The 25662-nt window shown below is 43.1% G+C and overlaps 1 protein-coding gene across 4 annotated transcripts in view; it reads right to left on the reverse strand.

The window, feature by feature from the left end:
- rusc2 (RUN and SH3 domain containing 2) overlaps positions 1-25662 on the reverse strand; it is a 133185-nt gene that overhangs the window by 48025 nt on the left and 59498 nt on the right. For all 4 annotated transcript variants that reach the window (XM_059989446.1, XM_059989447.1, XM_059989448.1 and 1 more), the window contains one exon: positions 6809-7600. In XM_059989446.1, coding sequence (XP_059845429.1) covers positions 6809-7600 — 792 coding nt within the window. The remainder of the gene's footprint in view (positions 1-6808; positions 7601-25662) is intronic.

Raw genomic sequence — 25662 nt, forward strand, 5'->3', positions numbered from 1 at the left:
GTGACACCTTTCTGTTCCTTTATTGGAGAGAGACAGCCTGTGGTGTGTTGAATTGTTGGGTGAACGATTAGTTTTGGTTGTACTGCAGATAATGGTCTTTCTTGGAGGCTTTGCTATTTCCTTCTTGGTGGGTGAAGGGTACTGATGCTTTTTTTGCTGTAGTAAGTTGCAGATGGGTAGGGTAATTGCTTTGCTACTGTTTGCATGGGAGAGGGAGTAGGGGGGATTTGGGTTTCTAAAATTTTTACTGTCGCTCATTTTTTGGGGCACTCTTCTATTTTTGTGGATGTTTGTGAAGAACAATAGTACAAGAATTTCAGGTTGCATTTCTCTGATATTAAATGGAACCATTGAACTATTAAATATACCCTTTTTGCTACGAACATAGCTGCCTTTTTCCAGTGCACTCATCAATGTTAGATTATAAAGGCCAGGATTATCATGGAAACTACCAAGAGAGACCTGTTTCATCATTATCAATGTTTTGTTGTGTATCATCTTGCGTCTGCTCAGGAAATCCTGCATTTCATGAATATTAAACATCAATTACATCCTATGTAAACTGTTGTTGCATCTAGCTATTGAACCACTGATTAGCTTAGGGTGATGCTTGCAATATTCTGAAGTTACTGTATGTCTTGAGCACAGAGTTTAGAATAACAATAGCCAAAATGTCATTCACATCAACATTCAGATGACTGACAAAACTGGAATAAATATTTGCAAAATTTTAGGTGGATCTGGTACAGATCAGGATTTAGGATTCCTGGTCCAATCATCATCCAAGTGTTACAGAGGTGAGTCAAAGAATAAAAACTTAGAGGAATTCAGCTGATCAAGCAGCATCTGTGATGGGGAAAAGAACTGCTGACTTTATCAGGACAGGAATTCCTTCCTCCTCACCAACTCCATCCCACAAAGATGCTGCCTGACCCAATGAGTTCCTCCAGCAGGTTTTTTTGTTGTTCCAGATTCCAGTATCTGCAGTCTATATAGGGTCTTCAATGAAAAACCAATGCTCGCAGGAGACTGTTAATATGTTAAACACATCAACAAAGCTGGAAATATTGCAAGCTTTATAGCAGATAGTATGACTCAGTAAAACCAATGAAAATGAAGTGAGACTTAATTTAGGTAAATACCCTTTTGTAAGAGATCACCTGGCCACTCAAGCCTGCCCTGCCTTTCAATATGAACACGGCTAATGTGCCCGAAGTCTCAACTTCACCTCTGTGGCAGTTCCCTACAGCCCTCTATTTCTCAACTTTTCAAGATATTTCTACTTCTTGTTTAAATATTTCTAGTGACTTAACTTCCACAACCTTCCAGGGTAGACAGCATCAGAATTTAGCAGACTCTGCAAGAAGCAATTCTACGTACCTCAGTTTAAAATGACCACTCCCTTATCTTATAATGATGTCCTCTTCTTCAACGTTCAACCAGTAGTGGAGACATCTCAATGTCTACACTGTCATGCCTTCCCTTAAGATCTTGTCTGTTTTTGTAAGATCAATCCTCATTCTTCTGATCTCTAAAGACCACAGTTACAAATTCATTGCTGGTAAACATAGCTCAACCCTCTCGCCCCAGGAAACAGCCTACTGAATCTCTTTAGGAGTGCCTTAAAGAATTCCTTGTAGACTAGGGGTTGCAGACTTTACTTCCTCGCAGTCTACAATCAGTCTCCTCCTCATGGAAAGATCCCTGAGATCTGGAGCTGGAGACCCTTATTTCTTAGGTTATGGATTGAACACTGTAGCCTTCCTTTCCCATTGGATTCAAAGATAAGGAGACTATCAGGACTAGAAAGGCACACCAAAGAGTTAAAACACTACAACATACAAAGAAGTCATAAGACCTTAAAACGTAGGAACAGATTTAGGCCATCTGACCCATCGAGTCTGTTCCACCATTCAATCATGGCTGATCCTTTTTCTTAATTTCCTCTTCAACCCTAGTTCCCAGCCTTCTCCCCATCACCTTTGATGCCATGTCCTATCAAGAACCTATCAATCTCTGCCTTTAACATACCCTTAAACACAACCTGGCCTCCACAGCTGCATGTGGCAACAAATTCCACAAATTCCCCACCCTTTGGCTAAAGAAATTTCTCCACATCTCTGTTTTGAAAGGGCACCCCTCTATCCTGAGGCTGTGCCCCTTGTCCTAAACTCTCCCACCATGGGAAACATCCTTTCCATATCTACCCTGCCTAGGGCTTTCAACATTCTAATGGTTTCAATGAGATCCCCCCTCATCCTTCTGAATTCCAGCAAGTACAGACTCAGAGCCATCAAACATTCCTTGTACGATAACCCTTTCATTCCTGGAATCATCCTTGTGAACCTCCTCTGGACTCTGTCCAAGGCCAGCACATCTTTTCTAAAGTCATGTTTTCTCCTCCAAATTTCCAATCCCTCTGTCTTCTGTTAGTTAATAACCAACAATGTCTGAACTATGTCTCACTGGTCCTAAAATTAACATGAATCAAAAGTGAAAAGTTGTAAATTTCCACTGATAAAGGACGAAAATGAAAGAAAAATAGTACGGAAAAGGAATAAGGAAAGATTCTAGAATTTAAGGTATTAATAAAGTTAACGACTACAGTACCCTGAAAAAGTTTTCAGCCCCCAACCCTTTGTTCACATAAATGAGTATTACAATTAGGAATGTTAATCAATTTAACTGAAAATTTTTATTTGTGTATCAACTGCTTTTTCAAAGTAGAGCCCAAAAAACAGGGAAAATTGTAAAGCATGAAAAACTAAAATTCAAAAACTGAGATGTCAGCAGTTCAAAAGTATTCAGCCCCCTTTTTCACTACTTAGCTGAACCACTTCTCACAGATACTACAGTCTTTTTGGACAAGTCCCTATTAGCTTTGCACATCGTGATGGAGCAAGATTTGCTCATACCCACTTGCAAAACTGCTCAAGCTGTGCCAAGTTAGTTGGGGAGCATGCAGTGGAAAGCAACCTTGAAGTCTTGCCAGAGATCTCCAATCGGGTTAAGGCCAGGACTCTAACTGGGCCACTCAAGGACATTAATTGTCTTCATTTGAAAGTATTCCATAGTTGCTCTGGCAGTGTGTTTCAGGTTGTTGTAGTGCTAACAAATAAACTTCCTCCCCAGTTTAAGCTTTCTGGCAGAGGTTAGCAGGCTTTTTTTAAATCAAAGATCTCTCCATATTTAGCAGCATTCATCTTCCCACCAATCCTGATCAGATTTCCAGTCCCTGCTGCTGAAAAGCATCCCTGTAGCATGATCCTCCCTCCACCATACTTATACCTTAGGGATGGTGTTACTTGGCTGATGCACAGTATTAGATTTACACCATATGTACAGCTTAGTTTTGAGGCCAAAAGGTTCCACTTCAGTTTCATCTTGACCACAAGACCTTCTTTCTCATCTTTATAGTATCCTCTAAGTGATGCTTTGCAAAGTCTTGATGGGCATGGATATGCCTTTTTTGTCCTTGCCACTTTTCCATAAATACCCCTTTATGCAAGGCCTTCTGAGATTATGGAGCCATGAACTTCACCTCCAGCTTCAGCCACTGACTTCTGCAGCTCCCTCAGAGTGACTGCTGGTGTCACAGTGGCCACTCTTACAAGTGCCATAGTTCTCCAATGACTAAGTTTCAAGTGGTGGCCTGATCTAGGCTGAGTGACTGTGGTTTCATACCTTTTCCACTTTTTTCATGATGGACTGCACTAAACTCTGAGATACACTCAGATGGCCTTGTACACCCTTCCCCAGATTTGTTTCATTTCCCTGTCTTGTCTTGAAAGCTCTTTTGTCTTTATATTGATTTAGTCTATTAAGAATCTACCATTCTGTTGGATTTTACAGAGAGAGGGGATATTTATTCTTATGAATTCATTGAAAACAAGTAATCCTACAATTTTCTACATCAAAAATTTGAGTGAGTTGGTAAGGTAATATACAGCATTGCACTTGAGGAAAGTTGGCATAGTAATCACAAAGGGATGAATACTTTTTCAACCTCACTATTTTGATTTTTAGTATCGAGGAAATGGTTGACAAGTTTTGGATTCTTTTCTTTTGATTTGACATGATGCATATTTTGTAGATTAGCTCAAAAATCCCTACAATATATTTAAAATTTAGAAAACGAGACAGTAAAATGTTAAAATAGTTGAGGGGGTGAATACTTTTTCAAGGCACAGTAATTAATTCAGAAAGTGCAAAACAAAACTGCACCATATAGCCTTGAGCGAACATGGTTAACACCACTAGCGCCAGAAAATTCCAGATAGGCAGTCTTCTTGGTTATCCCACGGCCTGATTGCTTAGGCTCCAAATTGCAGCCAAATCCTGTTACACGATCAGGACCAAGGGGATTTCGTCTACGATATTCCCTCCATTTCAAAGCCAGAGGTGTAAGGTGATTAGCTGGAATAATTAATAGATGGAAAACACAGAAGAGCGAGAGAGAAGTTTAGAAAATGAAAATGCACAAGAAAAGGTTTCACTCTGATTAAGAAAATACTTTTGCATTAAACTTAAATACAACTCAACCAACATAACTGGATTGTTGTTAAGAATAATCGGTCCTGATTTCATTACTTTGGCTACCAATTTTGCATTTTTACTTTAATTAATGAAGCTTAACTATCTTATTTAACTTCCTGTTCCCACTTATGTTTGCAAGGATTCTTTTACAATTACTGGAAAATAATAACCTTTGCCTTGTAACAGAAACATTTATTTCACATATATGTTTATTTTGAAATGACTTTGTTGGTTCAAGAAAAAATGGCCCTTTCTAAATACTGAGGCCAAATAAACCATAAAATTCCATTAATAAGTTACAATTGTTGTCAGTAACTGTGAACAGCTTGATCCATATCCTGCTGAAAAGCAGTTGCAATAGATTAGAAGCAGTCCTTGTTCCTGTTCTGCCATTCAATAAGATCATGGCCAATCTTTTATTGTACTGCTAGTTTCCTGCATTAATTTCGTTTCCTTTGATTCCTATTATATTTATTTTTCTCTAATCTTGAATATCCTCAGCAAACTGAACTTTAACTGAAACAGTCTTCCTGGATACAAGATTCCAAAATTCCCTGTAACCCTGGTGAAGAAATTTCTTCTTACTTCTGTCCAGAAAAGCCAATTACTTGAGATTGGAATCTCTGGTTTTCAATATTCTACTTGGGGAAAATATTAACTTGCATCTCTTCTGTAATGCAAGATAAGCATGAAAATGTTTCAATGAATTGCCTCTCATTTTTCTGTACTGAAAGAACACAGGCTTCCTCTACTTAATCTATCCTCTATAAACCCACTAACTCAATCCAATAAAGCCATGTTGCAATTCCTCTCTCACAATTAGACTGTACCTTACATAGGATGATCAAAACCTGTACACAGTTTTTCAGATGCAATTTCACCGGGCCCTATGCACTTGGGACAAGATGTCTTTAATCTTAGAAGTTCTCTTATAACAAAGGCCATCATAATTGCCCTCCTAATTGCCTACTGAATTTGAATGTTAACTTTCAATGTACATTAGGATGTATAGGTGGTTCTGAATAACACCTTTCAACCTCACCTATCCCATTTTATGTTTCTTTTTAACCAATGTTCATGACACTACATTATATTCTATCCACTAGAAACCTGTCTGCTCACTTAGCCTGTCTATATCCTACTTAATTAAGCCCCTCCACATACACTTTGTATCATTACAATATCTGGATATATTACATAATCCATTCATTGATATAGATTGCAAACAGCTGGTCCCAGCTCAGCTCCTTAAGTATTACAACCACTTAATAATTTGTTTTTTCCCAACTTTTCCTTTCCTATCTATTAACCAATCATTAAACTAGACCATATCTGTGTCACTTAATTTTACTTAATAACCATTCTCACGGCACTTGAAAGTATAAACATGCATTATCTGATTCACCGTAACCTATTCCACTAATTACAACTGCAAGAAGTTCATAGGATTTGTAAAATATGACTTCCTTTTCACTAATCTATGTTGACTTAATTCAATTCTATTATTATTTTCCAAGTGCCTGCAACCAATTTCTTACTAATGAAGACTACTATTTTCCCAGTACTGATGTCAAGCTAACTAGTCTAGAGGGAGTTTAAAAGGAAGCGGTTCAGTCCATCAGATTCATGTTAGATCCCAACAGCATGAACTCGTAAGTCCCATTTCTTATTTGTATTTCTTTTTTCATGCCTATCAAGTCCTCTAGATCTCCATTATCTGGGGCTGGAGTTCTCTAGAATAGCCAATTAATTAGTACTCTGACTTCTTTCTTGCACATTTTGTAACGAGTAGGAGTATACATTTTTTATATCCCAATCCATGTGAACTGTTCTAGAATTGATGGAGTTTTGGAAGATGACAAAATGTTCGGCACAGCATTATAGGCCGAAGGGCATGTATTGTACTGTAGGTTTTCTATGTTTCTATATCTTTCAGAATGGTAGGATGTAGATTATCAAATACTGGAAATCTACTGCCTTTCAGTACAGTTTATTTCTCCAATACTATTTTTCTCTAGTGCTAGTCTCTTCCAGCTGCTCATTCACTTATTAGTATGCTGCCAGAGGATACGTTTACTCCTTTCATATCTTGGCACCTACAACAAGGTTAAATCAGTCAAGTCAAGCTCTAACAGAAGTGAATGAATAGCTAGGATTCTCACTAGGACAATCATTTCGACAGACTGATTGGAGCTAAAAGACATTGTAATAAATTACTTCAGATTTTGACATTCTGTTGTGTTACTTTTAGAAAGAAAAGTCAGATATGTACCAGCAGTGAGACCTGATGCCACATGCTGAAGTAGTGCTGCTTTTCCACCTCTGCTTCTGTTATCCCATTGATGGTTCATATGATTCTTGATACCATCTACCGTTCTGATAGCTGGTGATGGTAACATTGTTTTCTGGGAAGAACAAATGGAGCTCTGTGCAGTTTGAAAGTTTTTGTCCTCTTTATTGTGGGTCTCCTTCGGACTCCTCCTTTCATCTCTGACCTGTGGAAGGTGGCTTTTGTTTGGTGAAACAACTTTTGCTGGAGGTGATAGTATTGGAAGGAGATTTGCATATAATGGACAGGATCTACTCCTTGGAGGGTGGCTACCAAAGTTTCTTTCTGATGACACTGCAGAAGATGACGAGTCTCCACTCTGCAAGATGGATACATCATTTTTTATAGGTGAGTAACTACCCAACGGTGAGGGCCTAATTGCATCTGGCATGGGTCTCCGTAAGCAGTACTCATTTATGGGAAACAAGTTCCCTGCTTTCTCATTCTCATTTGTGCTGAATCCATTCTGTGACTGTCCTATTGTTGCTACATTTTCCAGCGACAACATGCCACCAGAAGAACTAGATGATCCACTTGAATGATCATTTGTTGTCAGCTGACTGTTTTGAATACTGTACATATACGTAACTGAAGATTTACTGTGGTTTTGCACTGGCCGAACCCTGGGAAGTTGTTTGCTCAGTGGATGGTGAAGAATAAAAGGTTGAATGGGCAACGTAGTAGGACGCTGCTCTTTACTGTAACGAATAACTGCTTTGTCTTCTGTTCCAGCACCTGTGGTACCAAAAGGAGATAAAAAAAAATGAGAGATGACCAGGACCGAAAAACAATAGACAAGAAAAGTGGATTAAGTAAGTTTTAAAAACATTTAAGTTGCCCTGAAAGAAAATTAGTGAATGAGATTTTTGAAAACACATTTAAATGAAAAGAGAGCTCATAGATAATATTTTTACAACAAAATGATGTTTGGAAACAATGCTACAAATGACAAATAACCATACCATGCATCTTTATTAATGATTCTTACTCAACAAGAGAATTGTAAAATTTTAACAAAGAGTGAAGTTTAGAATTTGTTCAGCATATTTTTACCATTTGATGTGGTTAAATGTGGTGTTTCTATGCCAGTTTTGAAGATGGGGGGAAAGGGTCCAATAATGTAATGCAAACGGGCAATTTTGGACCCTGTATGCATACTTGTACACACAGCATAGAGAAGATTTTACCTCAGTGATCTCCTTCATGGTGGAGAAGGGATACTGAATGGAGAAGAGATGACCTGGGATAGGATTGTGGTGGTGGGGATGTAGTTATGAGTGAGGTGATGAAATGGACCAAAGGGAAGGGTTGTAGATGGATAAAGAGGTAATCAGGATGCGGACACATGGCATAGAGGAGTGGTGTTGTTGGTAAAGAATAGGAGACAAGAAATTTGGGAACACAGAAACAAGTTTTAACCCGTGGGTTAAGACCTGCTTCTACAGTCAAAGCCTGTAACAATCATAAGCTAACATACACAGTAGGAACAAGGCAAGTGCCATACATCATACACTTCTTAACATTATTACTCTGTCACTGAGATCCATACTTAATAGCCTCCATAAAGAAGTTCACAATTCGTATCCCATTCTTGAAGTACACTGTTAGTTTTCTAACAGAATTCCACCATGCAGTGCATAAAATACAGGCTATATAATAAAATTCCTACAGTTCGGAACCTAAAAGAGAGTGTAATAGTAGCATAATACCATGTAGCTTACAACACAACGGTAACTACCTATAATGTTATGCAGAAGAAGGCATTAAGAGGATTTTTAGTCAATGTCCTGCAATTACATTTGATGTAGCTGAATAAGCATAATAAATATCTCTGACCTAAATAAGTCATCTTCCTAACACTCTTGGTTTAGCATTCTAATACTGATAAATACTTACAGCCTAAAAACAGGCCAGTAGTCTATCAGAATCCCATAGATGAACATGTCAGTAATAAAGATGATGCAAAGAAACTGCGAAGGGATATAAACCTATATAATTGGATAAGAAGACATAAGGTAGGCAAATGAAGTATAAGGTACATAAGTGTAATAGTGCTTAGAAGAATTAAAAGAACATAAAGATGTAAGGATCCTTGTGAATGAATCATAGGACGTCTCATCATATGATATATTAGTCAAATAAATGTAATGTCATTCTTCATTGGTAGGGGATTCAACAATCTTCAAGGGAGTCTTGTTTGAGTTACACCATGAGTTCCACTATTTAAAAAAGGGGGAAGAGAGCAGAAAATAAATTATAAGACAGTTAGCCTAATCTCAGTGTTTGGGAAGATGGAATCAATTGCTAAGGATGAGGCTATGGAGTACACAGTGACACAGGGCAAGCTAGGACAAAGTCAGCATGGTTTATTTAAGGTAAAATCTTGCCTGATGAACCTGTTGAATTCTTTGAGGAGATTAAAAGGAGGATGGATAAAGGGGATTCAGTGGATGTTATATATTTGGATTTTAAGAAGGCCTTTGACAAGGTGCCACACATGAGACTGCTTACCAAGTTAAGAGCCCATGGTATTACAGGAAAGTCACTAGCATGGTTAGAGCAACGTCTGATTGGGAGGAGGCAGTGAGGGGAATAAAAGGATCTTTTTCTGCTTGACTGCCAGTGACTAGAGGTGTTCTGCAGGAGTTGGTGTTGGTACCACTTCTTTTTATACTGTATTATCAATGATAGATTATGGAATAGATGGCTTTGTTGCAGATGATACGAAGATTGGTGGAGGGGCAGGCAGCGTTGAGGAAGAAGGAGTCTGCAGAAGAATGGGCAAGATAGTGGCAAATGAAATACAATGTTGGAAAATGCATGACTGTACACTTTGGTAATAGAAATAAATACGCAGACTATTTTCTAAACGGAGAGAAAATCCAAAAATCTGAGATGCAAAGGGTCTTGGGAGACCTTGTGCAGAGCAAGCTAAAGGTTAACTTGAAGGTTAAGTCAGTGGTAAGGATGGCAAACGCAACGTTAGCACTCATTTCAAGAGGTCTCGAAAATAAGAGTAAGGATGTGAAATGCTCTGGCTTTACAAGGCACTGGTGAGGCCTCACCTTGAGTATTGTGAACAGTTTTGGGCTATTTATCTAAGAAAAGATGTGCTGGCATTGGAGAAGGTTCAGAGGAAGTTCTGAAGGATGACTGCAGGAATAAAAGGATTATCATATGAGGTATGGTTATGGCTCTGAGCCTAAACTCACTGGAACTTAGAAGGATGAACCTTTATGAATGTTGTAAGATAGTAGATGTGGAAAGAATGTTTCCCATGGTGGGGGACTCTAGGACAAGAGGGCACAGCCTCAGGATAGAGGGGCATACATTTAGATACAGAAAGATACAGAAACATTTCTTTAGCCCGAGAATGGTAAATTTGTGGAATTTGTTACCACAGGCAGCTATGGATGCCAGGTTGTTGGGTGTAATTAAAGCGGAGATTCATAGGTTCTTGATTGGCCATGGCATCATAGGTTATGGGAAGAAGGCAGGGGAATGGGGAATGAGGAGCGGAAAAAAGAATCAGCCATGATTGAATGACAGAGCAGACTCGATGGGCCAAATGGCCTAATTCTGGCTTTAAGTCTTATGGTCTTATGGAGATTGTCCCTGGAGTACTTTGATCACAGGAACAGTATCCATGACGGAAATGAGCAGTCAGTGTTTTGTGCTGAGATCCTTTAACAGGGTGAAATGATGTCTGCTCACATCCCTCCATAGATGCTGCCAAACCTGCTGAGCGCCTCCAGTAATGTTTTGTGTGTATTTCAAGCCTTCCACATCTGCAGAATCTTTGGCGTACAGGTTTGGTCTTCCTGGCCATGAAATGATATACGGTACCTACCTCAAATTATAAACAACTAAGTTTTAACTGATTGAGTTTTGGAAAAGTCAGATTGTATTAAGAATAAATTTTAATCAGTATATCCTACATTTTCTGAAATTTAGAAGATAATCAAAGAAATGTATAAAATTCTTACAGAGCTTAAGGATATATTAAAAGAATGTTTTTGCTGCCTGAACATTAAACACTTGCAAACATAATCAGAATAATTTGGAGAAGGAAGTCCGAGAATCGGAGCAGTTGTGCGATGGGAGCCATTTTGATTTTTTCTTCTTCTCATCGGAGTTAAGAGAAGCGGGACTGCGCAGGCGGGTGATGTTGGGCAGTGAAGCGCGGAAGATTTAAAAGGTCAGAAATCCTGATTCAGGTTTAATTTGGAGAAGGAAGTCCAAGAATCGGAGCGGGAGTGCGGCAAGAGCCATTTTGATTTTTTCTTCTTCTCGTCAGAGTTAAGAGAGGCGGGACTGTGCAGGCATGTGTCGTCAGGCAGTGAAGTGCGGAAGATTTAAAAGGAACCCAGCCTTATACAGCCGGAAGCGTTGTTCTGCGGGCAGCAGCGTGAGCCTGGAGCAGAGTGAAGGCTTAAGGGCTCTGGCTCAACGGGCGAGGCAAGGTAGGTTTAGGTTTCAGTTTTTCCTGTTATTTGAGGAAAGGGGGAATAATGAGTGTGAGGGCAGCTTGTTGTTCTTGGTATTGGATGTGGGAGGTCCTGGAGTCTCCGAGCCTCCCAGACGTCCATATCTGCACGTGGTGCGCCAAGCTGCAGCTCCTAAGGGACTAAGGGAACTGGAGCTGCAGCTCGATGACCTTCTTCTGGTCAGGGAGAGTGAGGAGATGATAGAGCGGAGTTACAGGCAGGTAGTCACACCGGGACCACGGGAGGCAGACAGGTAGGTCACGGTTAGGAGGGGGAAGGGGAAGAGTCAGGTACTAGAGAGTACCCCAGTGGCTGTACCCCTTGACAATAAGTACTCCTGTTGGGGGGGGGTCAGCCTACCTAGGGGAAGCAGCAGTGGCTGTGCCTCCGGCCAGATTCCGGCCCTGTAACTCAGAAGGGTAGGGAAAGGAAGAGGAAAGCAGTAGTAATAGGGGACTTGATAGTTAGGGGGTCAGATAGGAGATTCTGTGGATGCAATCAGGAGACCCGGATGGTAGTTTGCCTTCCTGGTGCCAAGGTCTGGGATGTTTCTGATCGCATCCAAGATATCCTGAAGTGAGAGAGTGAGGAGCCAGAGGTCGTGGTACATACAGGTACCAATGACATAGGTAAGAAAAAGGAAGAGGTCATGAAAGGAGAATATAGGGGGTTAGGAAGGGAGTTAAGAAGACCGCAAAAGTAATAATCTTGGGATTCCTGCCTGTGCCATGAGACAGTGAGAGTAGGAATGGAATGAGGTGGAGGATAAATGCATGGCTGAGGGATCAGAGCAGTGGGCAGGGATTCAAGTTTCTAGATCATTGGAACCTCTTTTAGGGCAGGTGTGACCTGTACAAAAAGGACAAGATGCACTTGAATCCTAGGGGGACCAATATCCTGGCGGGGAGATTTACGAAGGCTACTGGGGAGACTTTAAACTAGAATGGTTGGGGGGTGGGAATCAAATTGAAGAGACTAGGAGAGAGGAGGTTAATTCACAAATAGAGAAAGCTAGTAGACAGTGTGTGAGGGAGGGTAGGCAAGTGACAGAGAAGGGGAACACTCAGACCGAAGATGTAGGGGAGAAGTGAGAAAAAGATAATAAAGTTGTTTGCACCGTTAGGGATAAACAGAGAGTAAGAGGTGGAAAGTTTCTTAAATGCATCTATTTTAATGCTAGGAGCATTGTAAGAAAGGTGGATGAGTTTAGAGCATGGATTGATACCTGGAAATATGATGGTGTAGCTATTAGTGAAACATGGTTGCAGGAGGGGTGTGATTGGCAACTAAATATTCCTGGATTTCGTTGCTTCAGGTGTGATAGAATCGGAGGGGCAAGAGGAGGAGGTGTTGCATTGCTTGTCAGAGAAAATATTATAGCGGTGGATAGATTAGAAGGCTCATCTAGGGAGACTATTTCAGCGGAATTGAGGAATGGGAAAGGTGAAGTAACACTTATAGAGGTGTAGTATAGACCACCTAATGGGGAGCGAGAATTGGAGGAGCAAATCTGTAAGGAGATAGCGGATATTTGTAGCAAGCACAAGGTTGTGATTGTGGGAGATTTTAATTTTCCACACATAGATTGGGAAGCCCATTCTGTAAAAGGGCTGGGTGGTTTGGAGTTTGTAAAATGTGAGCAGGATAGATTTTTGCAGCAATACATAGAGGTACCAACTAGAGAAGGGGCAGTGTTGGATCTCCTGTTAGGGAATGAGATAGGTCAGGTGACGGAGATATGTGTTGGGGAGCACTTCGGGTCCAGTAATCACAATGCCATTAGTTTCAATATAATTATGGAGAAGGATAGGACTGGACCCAGGGTTGAGATTTTTGATTGGAGAAAGGCTAAGTTTGAGGAGATGCAAAAGGATTTAGAAGGAGTGGATTGGGACAATTTGTTTTCTGGGAAGGATGTAATAGAGAAATGGAGGTCATTTAAAGGTGAAATTTTGAGGGTACAGAATCTTTATGTTCCTGTTAAGTTGAAAGGAAAGGTTAAAAGTTTGAGAGAGCAATGGTTTTCAAGGGATATTGGAAACTTGGTTTAGAAAAAGAGAGAGATCCACAATAAATATAGGCAGCATGGAGTAAATGAGGTGCTCAAGGAATATAAAGAATGGAAAAAGAATCTTAAAGAAATTAGAAAAGTTAAAAGAAGATATGAGGTTGCTCTGGCAAGTAAGGTGAAAATAAATCCAAAGGGTTTCTCATGATTTCATGACCCATCCAAGCTAGAGAGTAAATTTTTAATTATGTTTTGTTACTGTGAATGAGTAAAAAATATGAAAATTTTATTAGCGTTTGGTATTACTCAGGTAGTTAACTTTTTGACTGAATAATTTACATTTCTATTAAGATGAAAATCACATTTCTTTATATTCAGATGATCTCGTGTTTTGGACATTATGTTTCATCAATTACCAAGGTAACTCATCCAAAAGATTCCCATATCCAATATTATGTGCCAATAAATCAGAATTTTCTTCAGAGGAACAAAATAAATTGTTAGCAGATCAGTTCCTTTTGAAATTATGAGACTGTATCAAATGGAAAAAATTATGTAACATACAAGTTTTATGAAGAATATTAATTTTTGCATGTTTTTCTGAGGAGGGTAGATGTCAGTGGTGCAGTGGTAAGACACCAGTTCTGAGGTAGTGGTTAATAGCAATATCTGGTATGATCTGGTTCCATAACCTTTGCATTGGATATAGTCATTTGTTAAAATCACATGGAGTGAATATTTTAATCTTGGAGAATAGCTTCTTTTGGAATGAAACAAGAAATATGAGAAAATAATTAACATCTCTTCAACTAGATGGCATATCCAACAGTATTGCACTACCCTCTCCTCCCCACCCCCGAGTGGATTTGAATTCACAACCTCTGAAATCTGTAAGAATACTACTAAGAGATGTTGACAATGGGCCGATAAACTGTAACTGCTGGATGTACTTTTTATTGAGGTTAACAAGGCAATTCCCATTGAAAATATATAGATCACTCTTTTACAGTGCTATACAACTGCTGTACAGCATGACTAAACGAATAAATCTTAATTTGAATCTGAAAGCATATTTAACCCAGAGAAATCACTATGGTGATCAACTTCACTTCCATCAGTATATTGGACTAATATTTGCTGTGGTGAATCAGAATTGTGACAGACATAGGTGTGCTGTCTTTACGACAGTTATTTAGTTTATAATATTTTCGCTTAGTAATTCATTCAATAGTATTTTCTAGTTAGAATTAGAAGTGTTTAAAGTATATTCATTGCATGTAAAATATATCGGCATGCGATATATTTCGCCGCGTCTTGTGGGAAAATACCGGTTTGAAATTAACGCGAGGGTGGGGGCTCACCACGAGGCTCACCTGAGCAGAAGTTGTTTTGCAGGCATGAGAAATCACAGTGAGAGCAACGCTGTAAGTTAATAGATAATCGATATATTGAACTAAAATGTTAATGCCGATCCTGTTAGAAGTAACGACGGTAGATAATGTTTATGCTTTCGTTAGTTAAAGAGTCGCGGATAGTTTGCATGGAAGTGTATTTAAAGTAGTCAATGGAGCAGGTAAACTCTCCCTGTATACTGCACCTTAGTGTAATGTAGTTATAGTCACCTTTGCAAGTATTTACACTTGAAATGTGATATTAAGGAAGGAACAAATACTGTATCAATCTTGTATTGTTTTATCAACAGTTTTCACCATATGTTAATGTGAAGAGTGAACAGTAAATGGTTAATCTTGCTGCGATCTGGTTCTTATTAACTGTGGTTTATCTCGACGTTAAATTCGGCGTTCGTGACACGCGAAGGAGAACGTTACAATAGGTATTGAAAAACTTGCACAAGAATGCCATTGTGTCCTCCTGGGAAACATAGTTATAAAACAACACGGCCAACCTAAGAGGTTTGTTCGGTAAGAAGTATATGTATATATACATCTTTATTCCTGCTCTCACAGCCCTTATCTGCATTGCTCCCCACTACCAGAATACCGTACTGCTTGCTAGTCTTAGAGCAGAGTGCCACCAACCTCCATCAATCCTTCACATCCCTTCATGATCAGCAGATTAAAGTGGAATTTTGTTCCTTCCCTCATACTTACCACTCTAAGTAAGTAGTCTAGTCCCTGTCTTCAATTGCCAAGTTCATATGCTAACTCCTCTCCCCAAGGCTGGATCATTTCCACTGAGCCTTGAGGAATGCTGATTTACTTTTCCAGTCTTACAATAGAAGGTCCATTCCCCCATCTCCCATATTATGCCACAAGTACAAATTAACTTTTCCAGCACATACTTCTGAGGCACAATAAAATTCAAAGATAAATGTGGATCAAATAGTCCTCTCTGGACCTTCTCCTTTATTTGCTGTTATCCCCTTCTGCACTTTTGTCACAATGCAGATCAAAATGTGTTTTATATTTTTTTCTGCAATTTAGCCCTGTTTGAAGTATGATTAATCAATTTCAATTGGATCCTTTAAATGGAAAAGAATTTGTAACCTAACAGGAAATTGTGAAAGGAGACAAATGATGATGGTCGAGGATTACTTTTGCAGATGTAAGACTGTGACCTGTGGCGTACTGCAGAGATTGGTGACAGTGAGGCGACCCATTTCCTGGCACATCCAAACCAGCTCACAATTAGCCAGCTTTCCAGCTAAGGGAGATAGTCTACGGGGGGTTGCGAGCACAGAGCTTTGGAGCCTCTGCGTCATGGGGGGCAGGTTGAGGGAGGCTTAAAAGTGAGGCTGAGGATTTCGAATAAAGTTTTTTCCTTCGACTGCAGTTACCGACTCCGTGTCGTAATTTTAGCGCTGCATGTAGCACACCGCTACAATTGGTGACCCCGATGGTCCAAACGATTTTTGGACCAGAAATGACCGACGCCGCCTCTGTTCATGCGGTTTCGTTGAAACTGCCAGGTTTCTGGACACAGCGACCGAACCTATAGTTCCAGCAAGCCGAAGCCCAATTCCACATTCGCCAGATCACCTCAGAAGACACCCGCTACTACTACGTGGTGAGCTCCCTCGACCAGGACACAGCGGCCCAGGTCGCGGAGTTCGTACAGTCGCCCCCGGCAGACGGCAAGTACACGGAATTCAAAGCCCTGCTCCTCCGGACTTTCGGACTCTCATGGCGCGAGCGAGCTACCCGCTTACTGCACCTGGATGGCTTGGGTGACAGACCTCCTTCGGCTTTAATGAATGAGATGTTGTATCTGGCCGATGGACACACACCCTGCCTCATGTTTGAGCAGGCATTCCTGGAGCAGCTGCCCGAGGACATACGCCTGCTGCTGTCCGACGCGGATTTCAGTGACCCCCGGAAGGTGGCAGCCCGGGCGGATTTGCTGTGGAACGCCAAAAAGGTGAGCATCGCACGGATCTCCCAGCCACGCTCCCAGCAGCAAACCAGTCCAGGCCCGGCCGCAGAGCACGCCAACCCCCGGCCCAATGAACACTGGTGCTTCTACCACCAGCGGTGGGGCGCAGAAGCCCGCCGTTGTCGTCCGCCCTGCAAGTTCCTGGGAAACGCCAGGGCCAGCCACCGCTGATGGCTACGGCGGCTGGCCATCGGGATAGCCTCCTGTATGTGTGGGACAGAAGGTCGGGACGCCGGTTTTTGGTTGACACCGGTGCCGAGATCAGCGTCTTACCTCCAAAAAGTTACAACACCCACAACAGGGCACCGGGTCCCCCCCGAGGGCCGTGAACGGCAGCACAGTAAGGACCTACAGCACCCGTACGGTGCAGCTACAGTTCGGCTCCAGCCGGTTCACATGGGACTTCACACTGGCCGCCGTAGCCCAACCGCTTCTGGGTGCAGATTTTTTGCGGGCTCACAGCCTACTGGTCGACCTGCCCAGGAAGAGACTGGTACACGCCAAGACCTTTCAGACGTTCTCCCTGGGTGCAGCCCAGTTGCCAGCCCCTCACCTCGGCTCCACCACGCTGTCCGACAATGACTTCACCAGGGTCCTGGCGGATTTCCCATCGGTTCTGGCACCACAGTTCACAGCGGCCATGCCCCAACACGGCGTACAGCACCACATCCTGACCCAGGGACCACCCCTCCACGCCCGCGCTCGGTGGCTTCCCCCGGACAAGCTCCGACTGGCGAAGGAGGAGTTCCAGAGGATGGAGGAATTGGGGATCATCTGGCGGTCCAACAGCCCATGGGCCTCCCCCCTGCACATGGTGCCCAAAGCGACGGGAGGCTAGAGACCGTGCGGCGACTACCGCAGGTTGAACGAGGCTACCACACCGGACCGCTACCCTGTGCCGCACATTCAGGACTTTGCAGCAAACCTGAACGGTGCACGGATCTTCTCCAAGATAGACCTCGTCCGAGGGTACCATCAAATCCCGATGCATCCTGACGACGTCCCCAAAACGGCTCTCATCACCCCGTTTGGCCTTTTCGAGTTCCTCCGCATGCCGTTCAGCCTGAAGAATGCCGCACAGACGTTCCAGCGGTTAATGGACGCGGTGGGACGGGACCTGGACTTCACGTTCATCTATTTGGACATCCTCATAGCCAGCAGCAGTCGTCAGGAGCATCTGTCCCACCACCGTCAACTCTACGCCCGACTGAGTGAGTACGGTCTTACAATCAACCCTGCCAAATGCCAGTTCGGACTCGATACCATTGACTTCCTGGGCCACAGGATTACTAAAGTCGGGGCAACCCCTCTGCCAGCTAAGGTAGATGCGGTCCGCCATTTCCCCCGACCCACCACAATCAAAGGCCTTCAGGAATTCGTAGGTATGGTCAATTTCTACCACCGCTTCCTCCCTTCAGCTGCCCAGATCATGCGCCCACTGTTCGCCCTGATGTCGGGTCCGAGCAAGGACATTACCTGGGACGAGGAGTCCGCTGCCGCTTTCGTTCAAACGAAGGAAGCTTTGGCAAACGCCGCAATGCATCCCAGAATGGACGCCCCTACTGCCCTCACAGTGGACACATCTAACACGGCAGTCGGTGGGGTGCTGGAGCAACTCATCGCAGGTCGTGGGCAACCCTTGGCATTTTTTAGCAAACACCTGCGGCCACCCGAGCTCAAGTACAGTGCTTTCAACCGGGAACTGTTGGTGCTCTACCTGGCAATCCGGCACTTCAGGTACTTCCTAGAAGGTCGGCCCTTCACCGCGTTCACGGACCACAAACCACTTACCTTTGCGTTTACGAAAGCGTCCGACCCCTGGTCGTCCCGCCAGCAACGCCACCTGTCCTACATCTCTGAATACATGACAAATGTCCGGCACGTCTCGGGTAAGGACAATGTCGTGGCGGATGCGCTCTCTCGCCCTACCGTTCATGCCCTTTCCCAAGGGGTAGACTTTGAGGCACTGGCAGAGGCACAGCAGGCAGATGAGGAGATTCCGAGTTACAGAACCGCAGTCTCCGGTTTGCAGCTCCAGGACCTCCCTGTAGGCCCGGGTGAGAGGACCCTACTCTGTGACGTCGCCACCGGCCAGCACCGTCCCGTCGTCCCGACAGCCTGGCGGCGCCGTGTTTTCAACTCCATTCATAACTTGGCACATCCCTCCATCCGGACGACTGTCCGGATGGTTTCCAGCAGGTTCATTTGGCACTGACTCTGCAAACAGGTCAGTGAATGGGCCAAAAAGTGCATGCACTGCCAGACGGCCAAGGTGCAGCGCACACCAAAGCCCCACTGCAGCAGTTCCATCCCACCCACCGGCATTTCGACCACATTCATGTGGATATCGTGGGCCCCCTGCCAGGGTCGCGTGGAGCGCGGCACCTCCTGACTATCGTGGACCGGTTCACAAGATGGCCAGAGGCGGTCCCGCTCACCGACACCACCTCCGAATCTTGCGCCCGAGCCCTGATCACCACCTGGATATCTCGCTTTGGTGTACTGGCCCACATTACCTCCGACAGAGGCACCCAGTTCACCTCCAGCCTGTGGTCAGCTATGGCCAGCCTTTTGGGGACTCAGATGCACCACACAACTGCCTACCACCCACAGTCGAACAGGCTAGTGGAGCGTTTCCACCGTCACCTGAAGTCGGCCCTCATGGCCCGCCTGCGAGGAGCCAACTGGGTGGACGAGCTTCCCTGGGTCCTACTCGGCATCCGCACAGCACCCAAAGACGACCTGCACGCCTCTTCGGCCGAGTTGGTATACGGCGAGCCCCTGGTCGTCCCCGGGGAGTTCCTACCAGCCCCACGGGGGCAAGAGGAAGATCCCGCAGCAGTCCTGGGCAGACTACGCGAGAAGCTCGGTAACCTGGCCCCCATACCCACTTCACAGCACGGGCGGAACCCGACCTGCGTACCCAAAGACCTGCAGAACTGTAAGTTTGTGTTTGTACGAAGGGGCGGGCATCAGCCACCGCTGCAGCGGCCATACAAGGGGCAGGTTATGGTGCTCCGGAAGAACGGGTCCACGTTCATGCTGGACGTTGGGGGGGAAAGAGGAGGTTTTCACGGTGGACCGACTCAAACTGGCCCATGTGGACCTGGTGCAACTGGTCGAGTTTCCGGCACCTCGGCGCAGAGGCCGACCTCCCAAGCAGGTTCCGGCCCAGACTGTGGACATTGGGGGTTGTATCGCCAGTTCTGGGGGGGGGGTTATGTGGCGACCCATTTCCTGGCACATCCGAACCGGCTCACAATTAGCCAGCTTTCCGGCTAAGGAAGATAGCCTACGGGGGTTTGCGAGCACAGAGCTTTGGAGCCTCTGCGCCACGGGCGGCAGGTTGAGGGAGGCTTAAAAGTGAGGCTGAGGATTTCGAATAAAGTTTTTCCTTCGATTGCAGTTACCGACTCCATGTCGTAATTTTAGCGCTGCATGTAGCACACCGCTACAACAGACCCTCTGTGTTTTTATCTACATTAACAGTGGTGGATGTGAATGCAGGAGGCCTGATGGCATGTTTGCAGACGATATGAACGCCAGTGGCATTGTTAATTATGAGGAGGATAGTTTGTGATTACAGAATCACACATTGATAAATTAATAAGATGGGAACAGAAATGGCAACACAAACAACATGCTGGAGGAACTCAGCAGATCAGGCAGTATCTATGGAAATTAATAAACAGTCAGGCCAAGACCTTCATTAGGACTGGGAAAAAATGCGAATTTAAGAGTTAGAAGGTGGGGGAGGAGAGGAAGAAGTACAAGGTGGTAGGTGATAGATGAAACAGGGAAAGAGGGAGGAGGTGAAGTAAAGTGATAAAGAGATAAAAGGCAGGAAGAGGGTGAATCTGATAGGAGAGAGTAGAAGATCATTGAAGAAAGGGAAGGAGGAGCACCAGAGGGAAGTGATGGGCAGGTAAGAAGCTAGGAGAGAGAGGGAAACAGGAATGGGGAATGGTGAAGGAGAGGTTGGGGGGGGGGGAAAGAGAGGCAGTTCAAGAAATCAATGTTCATGCCATCAGAAATGGCAATGGAATTTATTTCTGAAAAATCTGAGGTGGTACATTATAGGATGATTAATAATGCTAGCACACGGATAATGATCCGTAGCAAATACAGAGGAGTCTGAATGTATGAGCCCAAGAATCCCTGAAGGTAGCAACAATGTAGTTAAGATGGAACATGGAACACCAGATTTTTAGTTAAAGCACAGATTATAACAGAAGGGAGCATATGACTGTGTTAAAACATTAGTTAATCCACAGCTGAAGTACTGCGTGCAGTTTTCATTGCCAAACTTCAGTAAGGATGTGATGGCTCTAGAAAGAGTGAAGAAGAGTGAAGTGGCTGGATGGGAGATGCCAGAGAGTAGTGGTGGATAACTGTTTGTCAGGTTGGAGGCCTGTGACTAGTAGTGTGCCTCAGGAATCTGTACTGGGTCCAATGTTGTTTGTCATATACATTAATGATCTGGATGATGAGGTGGTAAATTGGATTAGTAAGTATGCAGATGATACTAAGATAGGTGGCGTTGTGGATAATGAAGTAGGTTTTCAAAGTTTGCAGAGAGATTTAGGCCAGTTAGAAGAGTGGGCTGAACGATAGCAGATGGAGTTTAATACTGATAGGTGTGAGGTGCTACATCTTGATAGGAATAATCCAAATAGGACATACATGGTAAATGGTAGGGCATTGAGGAATGCAGTAGAAAGAACAGAGTGATCGAGGAATAATGGTGCATAGTCCCCTGAAGGTGAAAGGGGGAATTTCTTTACTCAGAGAGTGGTAGCTGTGTGGAACATGCTTCCAGTAGAAGTGATAGAGGCAGGTTTGGTATTGTCATTTAATATAAAATTGGATAGGTATATGGACAGGAAAGGAATGGAGGGTTATGGGCTGAGTGCGGGTCAGTGGGACTAGGTGAGAGTAAGCATTCAGCACGGACTAGAAGGGCCAAGATGGCCTGTTTCCGTGCTGTAATTGTTATGTGGTTATATGGTTAAGAGATTTACCGGGTTACTTGGGATGCAGTCAGAGATTGCACAAGGAAGGGCAGATGGTGAGAAACTTATCGCCTTAGCAAAAGTTCAGTAACCAGAAGAAATATGAAAATATACTGCCTGAAGGGTATTAAAGGCAGGCGCACTCACAATACAGTGGATTCCAGTTAATTGGGCAATCAGTTAATCAGGACAGTCACTTACTTTACAACGCTCTTAAAGAACAAAACCTAATTGAGAAAATAGTTTGGATTCCCTACATTTATTTGGGACACTATGCCACTTAATTGGGTCAGGAGACTGTTGGTGAATGGTTTCTAATTAGCATCAGTCATGTGCACTTGTGTGGCCACTGGAAACTACACTGAGCTTAGAACAGTTTTTAAATAACATCAGTTGGATGTGTTTTTATTCAAGAAGCAGTGATTTGTGTCACAGATAGTTGGCAAGAAATGAGCAGTACAACAATTCAGAAACGCAAGAAAATCTGCAGGTGCTGGAAATCCAAACAACACACACAAAATGTTGGAGGAACTCAGCAGTCAGGCAGCATCAATGGAAAAGAGTAAGGAATTGCCATTTTGGGTTGAGACCCTTCTTCAGGACTGAGAGAGTAGGAAGGAGATGCCTAAATTAAAAGTTAAGGAGAGCGGAAAGAGGCTAGCCAGAAGGTGATAAGTGAAGCAACACACACAAAATGCTGGTGTAACGCAGCAGGCCAGGCAGCGTCTATAGGAATAAGTACCGTCGAAGTTTTGGGCTGAGACCATTCGTCAGGACTTGGCCCAAAGCGTCAACTGTACTTCTTCCTATAGATGCTGCCTGGCCTGCTGCGTTGCACCAGCATTTTGTGTGTATTGCTTGAATTTCCAGCATCTGTAGATTTCCTCATGTTTGAGGTGATAAGTGAAGCCAGGTGGGTGGGAAAGGTCAAGGTCTGGAGAAGAAAGAGTCTCATAGAAAACAAAGTGGACAATAGGAGAAAGGGAAGGGAGAGGGGATCCAGGGGGAAGTAACAGGCAGGTGAGAAGTAAAAGATCAGTGGGGAACGCGGGGTGGGGGGCGGGGGGGTGTCGAATTTTTTCACTGGAAGGAGAAATCAATATTCACACCCCGATGGAATATAACGTACTACACCTCCACACTGTGGGTGGCCTCATCTTGGCATTAGAGGAGACCATGGGTCGACACATCACAACAGAACTGTTTTTCTCACTGCGGTTTCAAGCATTCAGGCTTGGAGATGCCAGAAATGGTCAGGAGTAAAAGTAAAACGATTTCACTACTTCAAGTTAGGAACTAGGAAGAATTAAGGTATCAACAATAATCTTGAATGTTATAGCGAAAATGAAGATTTGGAGGATGCAATCGTTAAAAGCACTGTATGATGGAAGTCCATTATCTGCACTAGGTGTCTGCGCTGCTTTTGTTCATTTGCAAACGAAAAAAAACACAGCAGCATTCACTCTATGAATTTCTCCATCGATAACTATTAGAAACCAATGCACAGTTTTATAGTACTGTGGTAGTGATGATAATGTTCTAATTTGTTCTGTATTTCATTTAAATTCATACTTTGTTACTCAGTTAAAACTATTTTATCTTTTTTCTCCCTTTTTAATTATTTCCATGAAATTTCAGCTAATTGATGCAGCTGTTTAATTGTGCCAAAATAGATTGGTCACAATGTGTCCCAATTAACTGGAATACACAGTATTTAAGAAGTATGTTGATAAGCACTTGAAACTCTGTGACATACAACACTGCAGACCCAGCACTGGAATGTGGGAGTAGAATAGGCAGGTTCATGATTGCTGGCACAGACACAGGCAGAGTGTTTTCATGCCATACAAAGACAATGATAGCTAGCAGAGTTTTAAACTTTTTGATTAATATTTGAAATTTTCTAAACTCATTGCCTTTTGGACAAATAAATAACTTACTCAATATTAATGTGGCATTTGTATAACACACCAAGTCCCAACAATCTGAAATGCAGAACGTCTGGAAATACATGGGGTTTTCAAATTCAGCTATTGAGCTATCACAATTTCTTTTAAAAGAGATAATGATAAATATCTACTTAATTTTCTTCCACGGTTTTCCATTTCATTCCACTATATTAATATTTGTGGTGTGAAGATTTGATCTGCTTTGACAAGAAATCAATGGAATATTTAGAAAAGTATTTGAAAATTGTCTTTACTGTATTTCAGTGATGAACCTGATAGATCCATTAAGGTGTGAGAGTGGTGAGGCTGAGAGGACTATCATAGCATATAGGGTTACAGGCTGAGTGCTGGAAAATGGGGGAATATAGATTGGTACATGGTGGAATAGTATAGATAGATAATATGTACCTGGCAGCAGGGACAAACACAATAGGGATTGATACCTAGGGTTCCCTGGGGTTCTGAAAGAGGTAGTGTTAGAGATTGTGGTGGTATTAGAAATGATCTTTCAAAAACCATTGAACTCTGGCATGATGCCAGAGGAACTGGAAAATTGAAAATGTTACTCCACTCTTTAAGAGAGGCGGAAAGCAGCAGAAAGGAAATTATAGACCAGTTAGTCCAATCTCAGTGGTTGGTAAGATGTTAAGAGTCAATTGTTCAGGATGAGGTGGTGGAGTACTTGATGAAACAGGACAAGATAGTACAAAGTCAGCATGGTTTCCTTCAGGGAAAATCCTGCCTGATGAACCTGTTGGAATTCTTTGATGAGATTACAAGTAGGATAGATATAGGGGATGTAGGGATGTTGTATATTTGGACTTTCAGAAGATCTTTGACAAGGTACCAAACATGAGGCTGCTTACCAAATTAAGAGCCCATGGTATTACAGGAAAGTTACTAACATGGTTAGAGCATTGGCTGATTGGTAGGAGGCAGCAAGTGGGAATAAAAGGATCCAGTGACTAGTGGTGCTCCACAGGGGTTGGTGTTGGGACCACTTCTTTTTATGCTATATATAACTGATTTAGATGATGGAATAGATGGCTTTGTTGCCAAGTTTGAAGATGATACAAAGATTAGTGGAGGAGCAGCTAGTGTGGAGGAAACAGGTAGGCTGCAGAAGGACTTACACAGGTTAGGAGAATGGGGAAGAAAGTGGCAAGTGAAATACAATTTTGGAAAATGCACGTCATGCACTTTGGTAGTAGAAATAAAAGTGTAGACTATTTTCTAAACATGGAGAAAATACAGGAATCTGAGATGCAGAGGGACTTGGGAGTCCTTGTGCAGAACACCATGAAGGTTAACTTAAAGGTTGAGCCAGTGATAAGGAAGGCAAATGCCATGTTAGTATTCATTTCAAGAGGTCTAGAATACAAGAGCAATGATGTGATGCTGAGACTTTATAAGGCACTGGTGAGGCCACAACTTGAGTACTGTGAACAGTTTTGGGCCCCTCATCTTAGAAAAGTTGTGCTGGCATTGGAGAGGGTCGATTCCAGGAATGAAAGGGCTATCATACGAGGAATGTTTGATGGCTCTGGATCTGCACTCGTTGGAATCTTTGATGAAGATGAAGGAGGATCTCATTGAGACCTTTTGAATGTTGAAAGGCCCAGACAGAGTAGATGTAGGAAGGATGTTTCCCCTGGTGGGAGAGTCTAGGACAAGAGGGCACAGCCTCAGGATAGAGGTGTGCCCATTCAAAACAGTGATGCAGAGAAATTTCTTTAGCCAAAGGGTGGTGAATTTGTGGAATATGTTGCCACGTGCAGCTGTGGAAGACAGGTCATCGGGTGTATTTAAGGCAAAGATTGATAGGTCCTTGAGAAGATACAGCATTTCATCAAGTTTTCTAGTTTATTTGTCAAGTAACACAATTACATCATTGTGAAAAAGGGTAGAGAGAGTTAAATTCAGTCAGAATACAGTTGGAAGAACCTCC

This window comes from Hypanus sabinus, chromosome 14, assembly GCF_030144855.1.
Source record: "Hypanus sabinus isolate sHypSab1 chromosome 14, sHypSab1.hap1, whole genome shotgun sequence".
Taxonomy (NCBI): domain Eukaryota; kingdom Metazoa; phylum Chordata; class Chondrichthyes; order Myliobatiformes; family Dasyatidae; genus Hypanus; species Hypanus sabinus.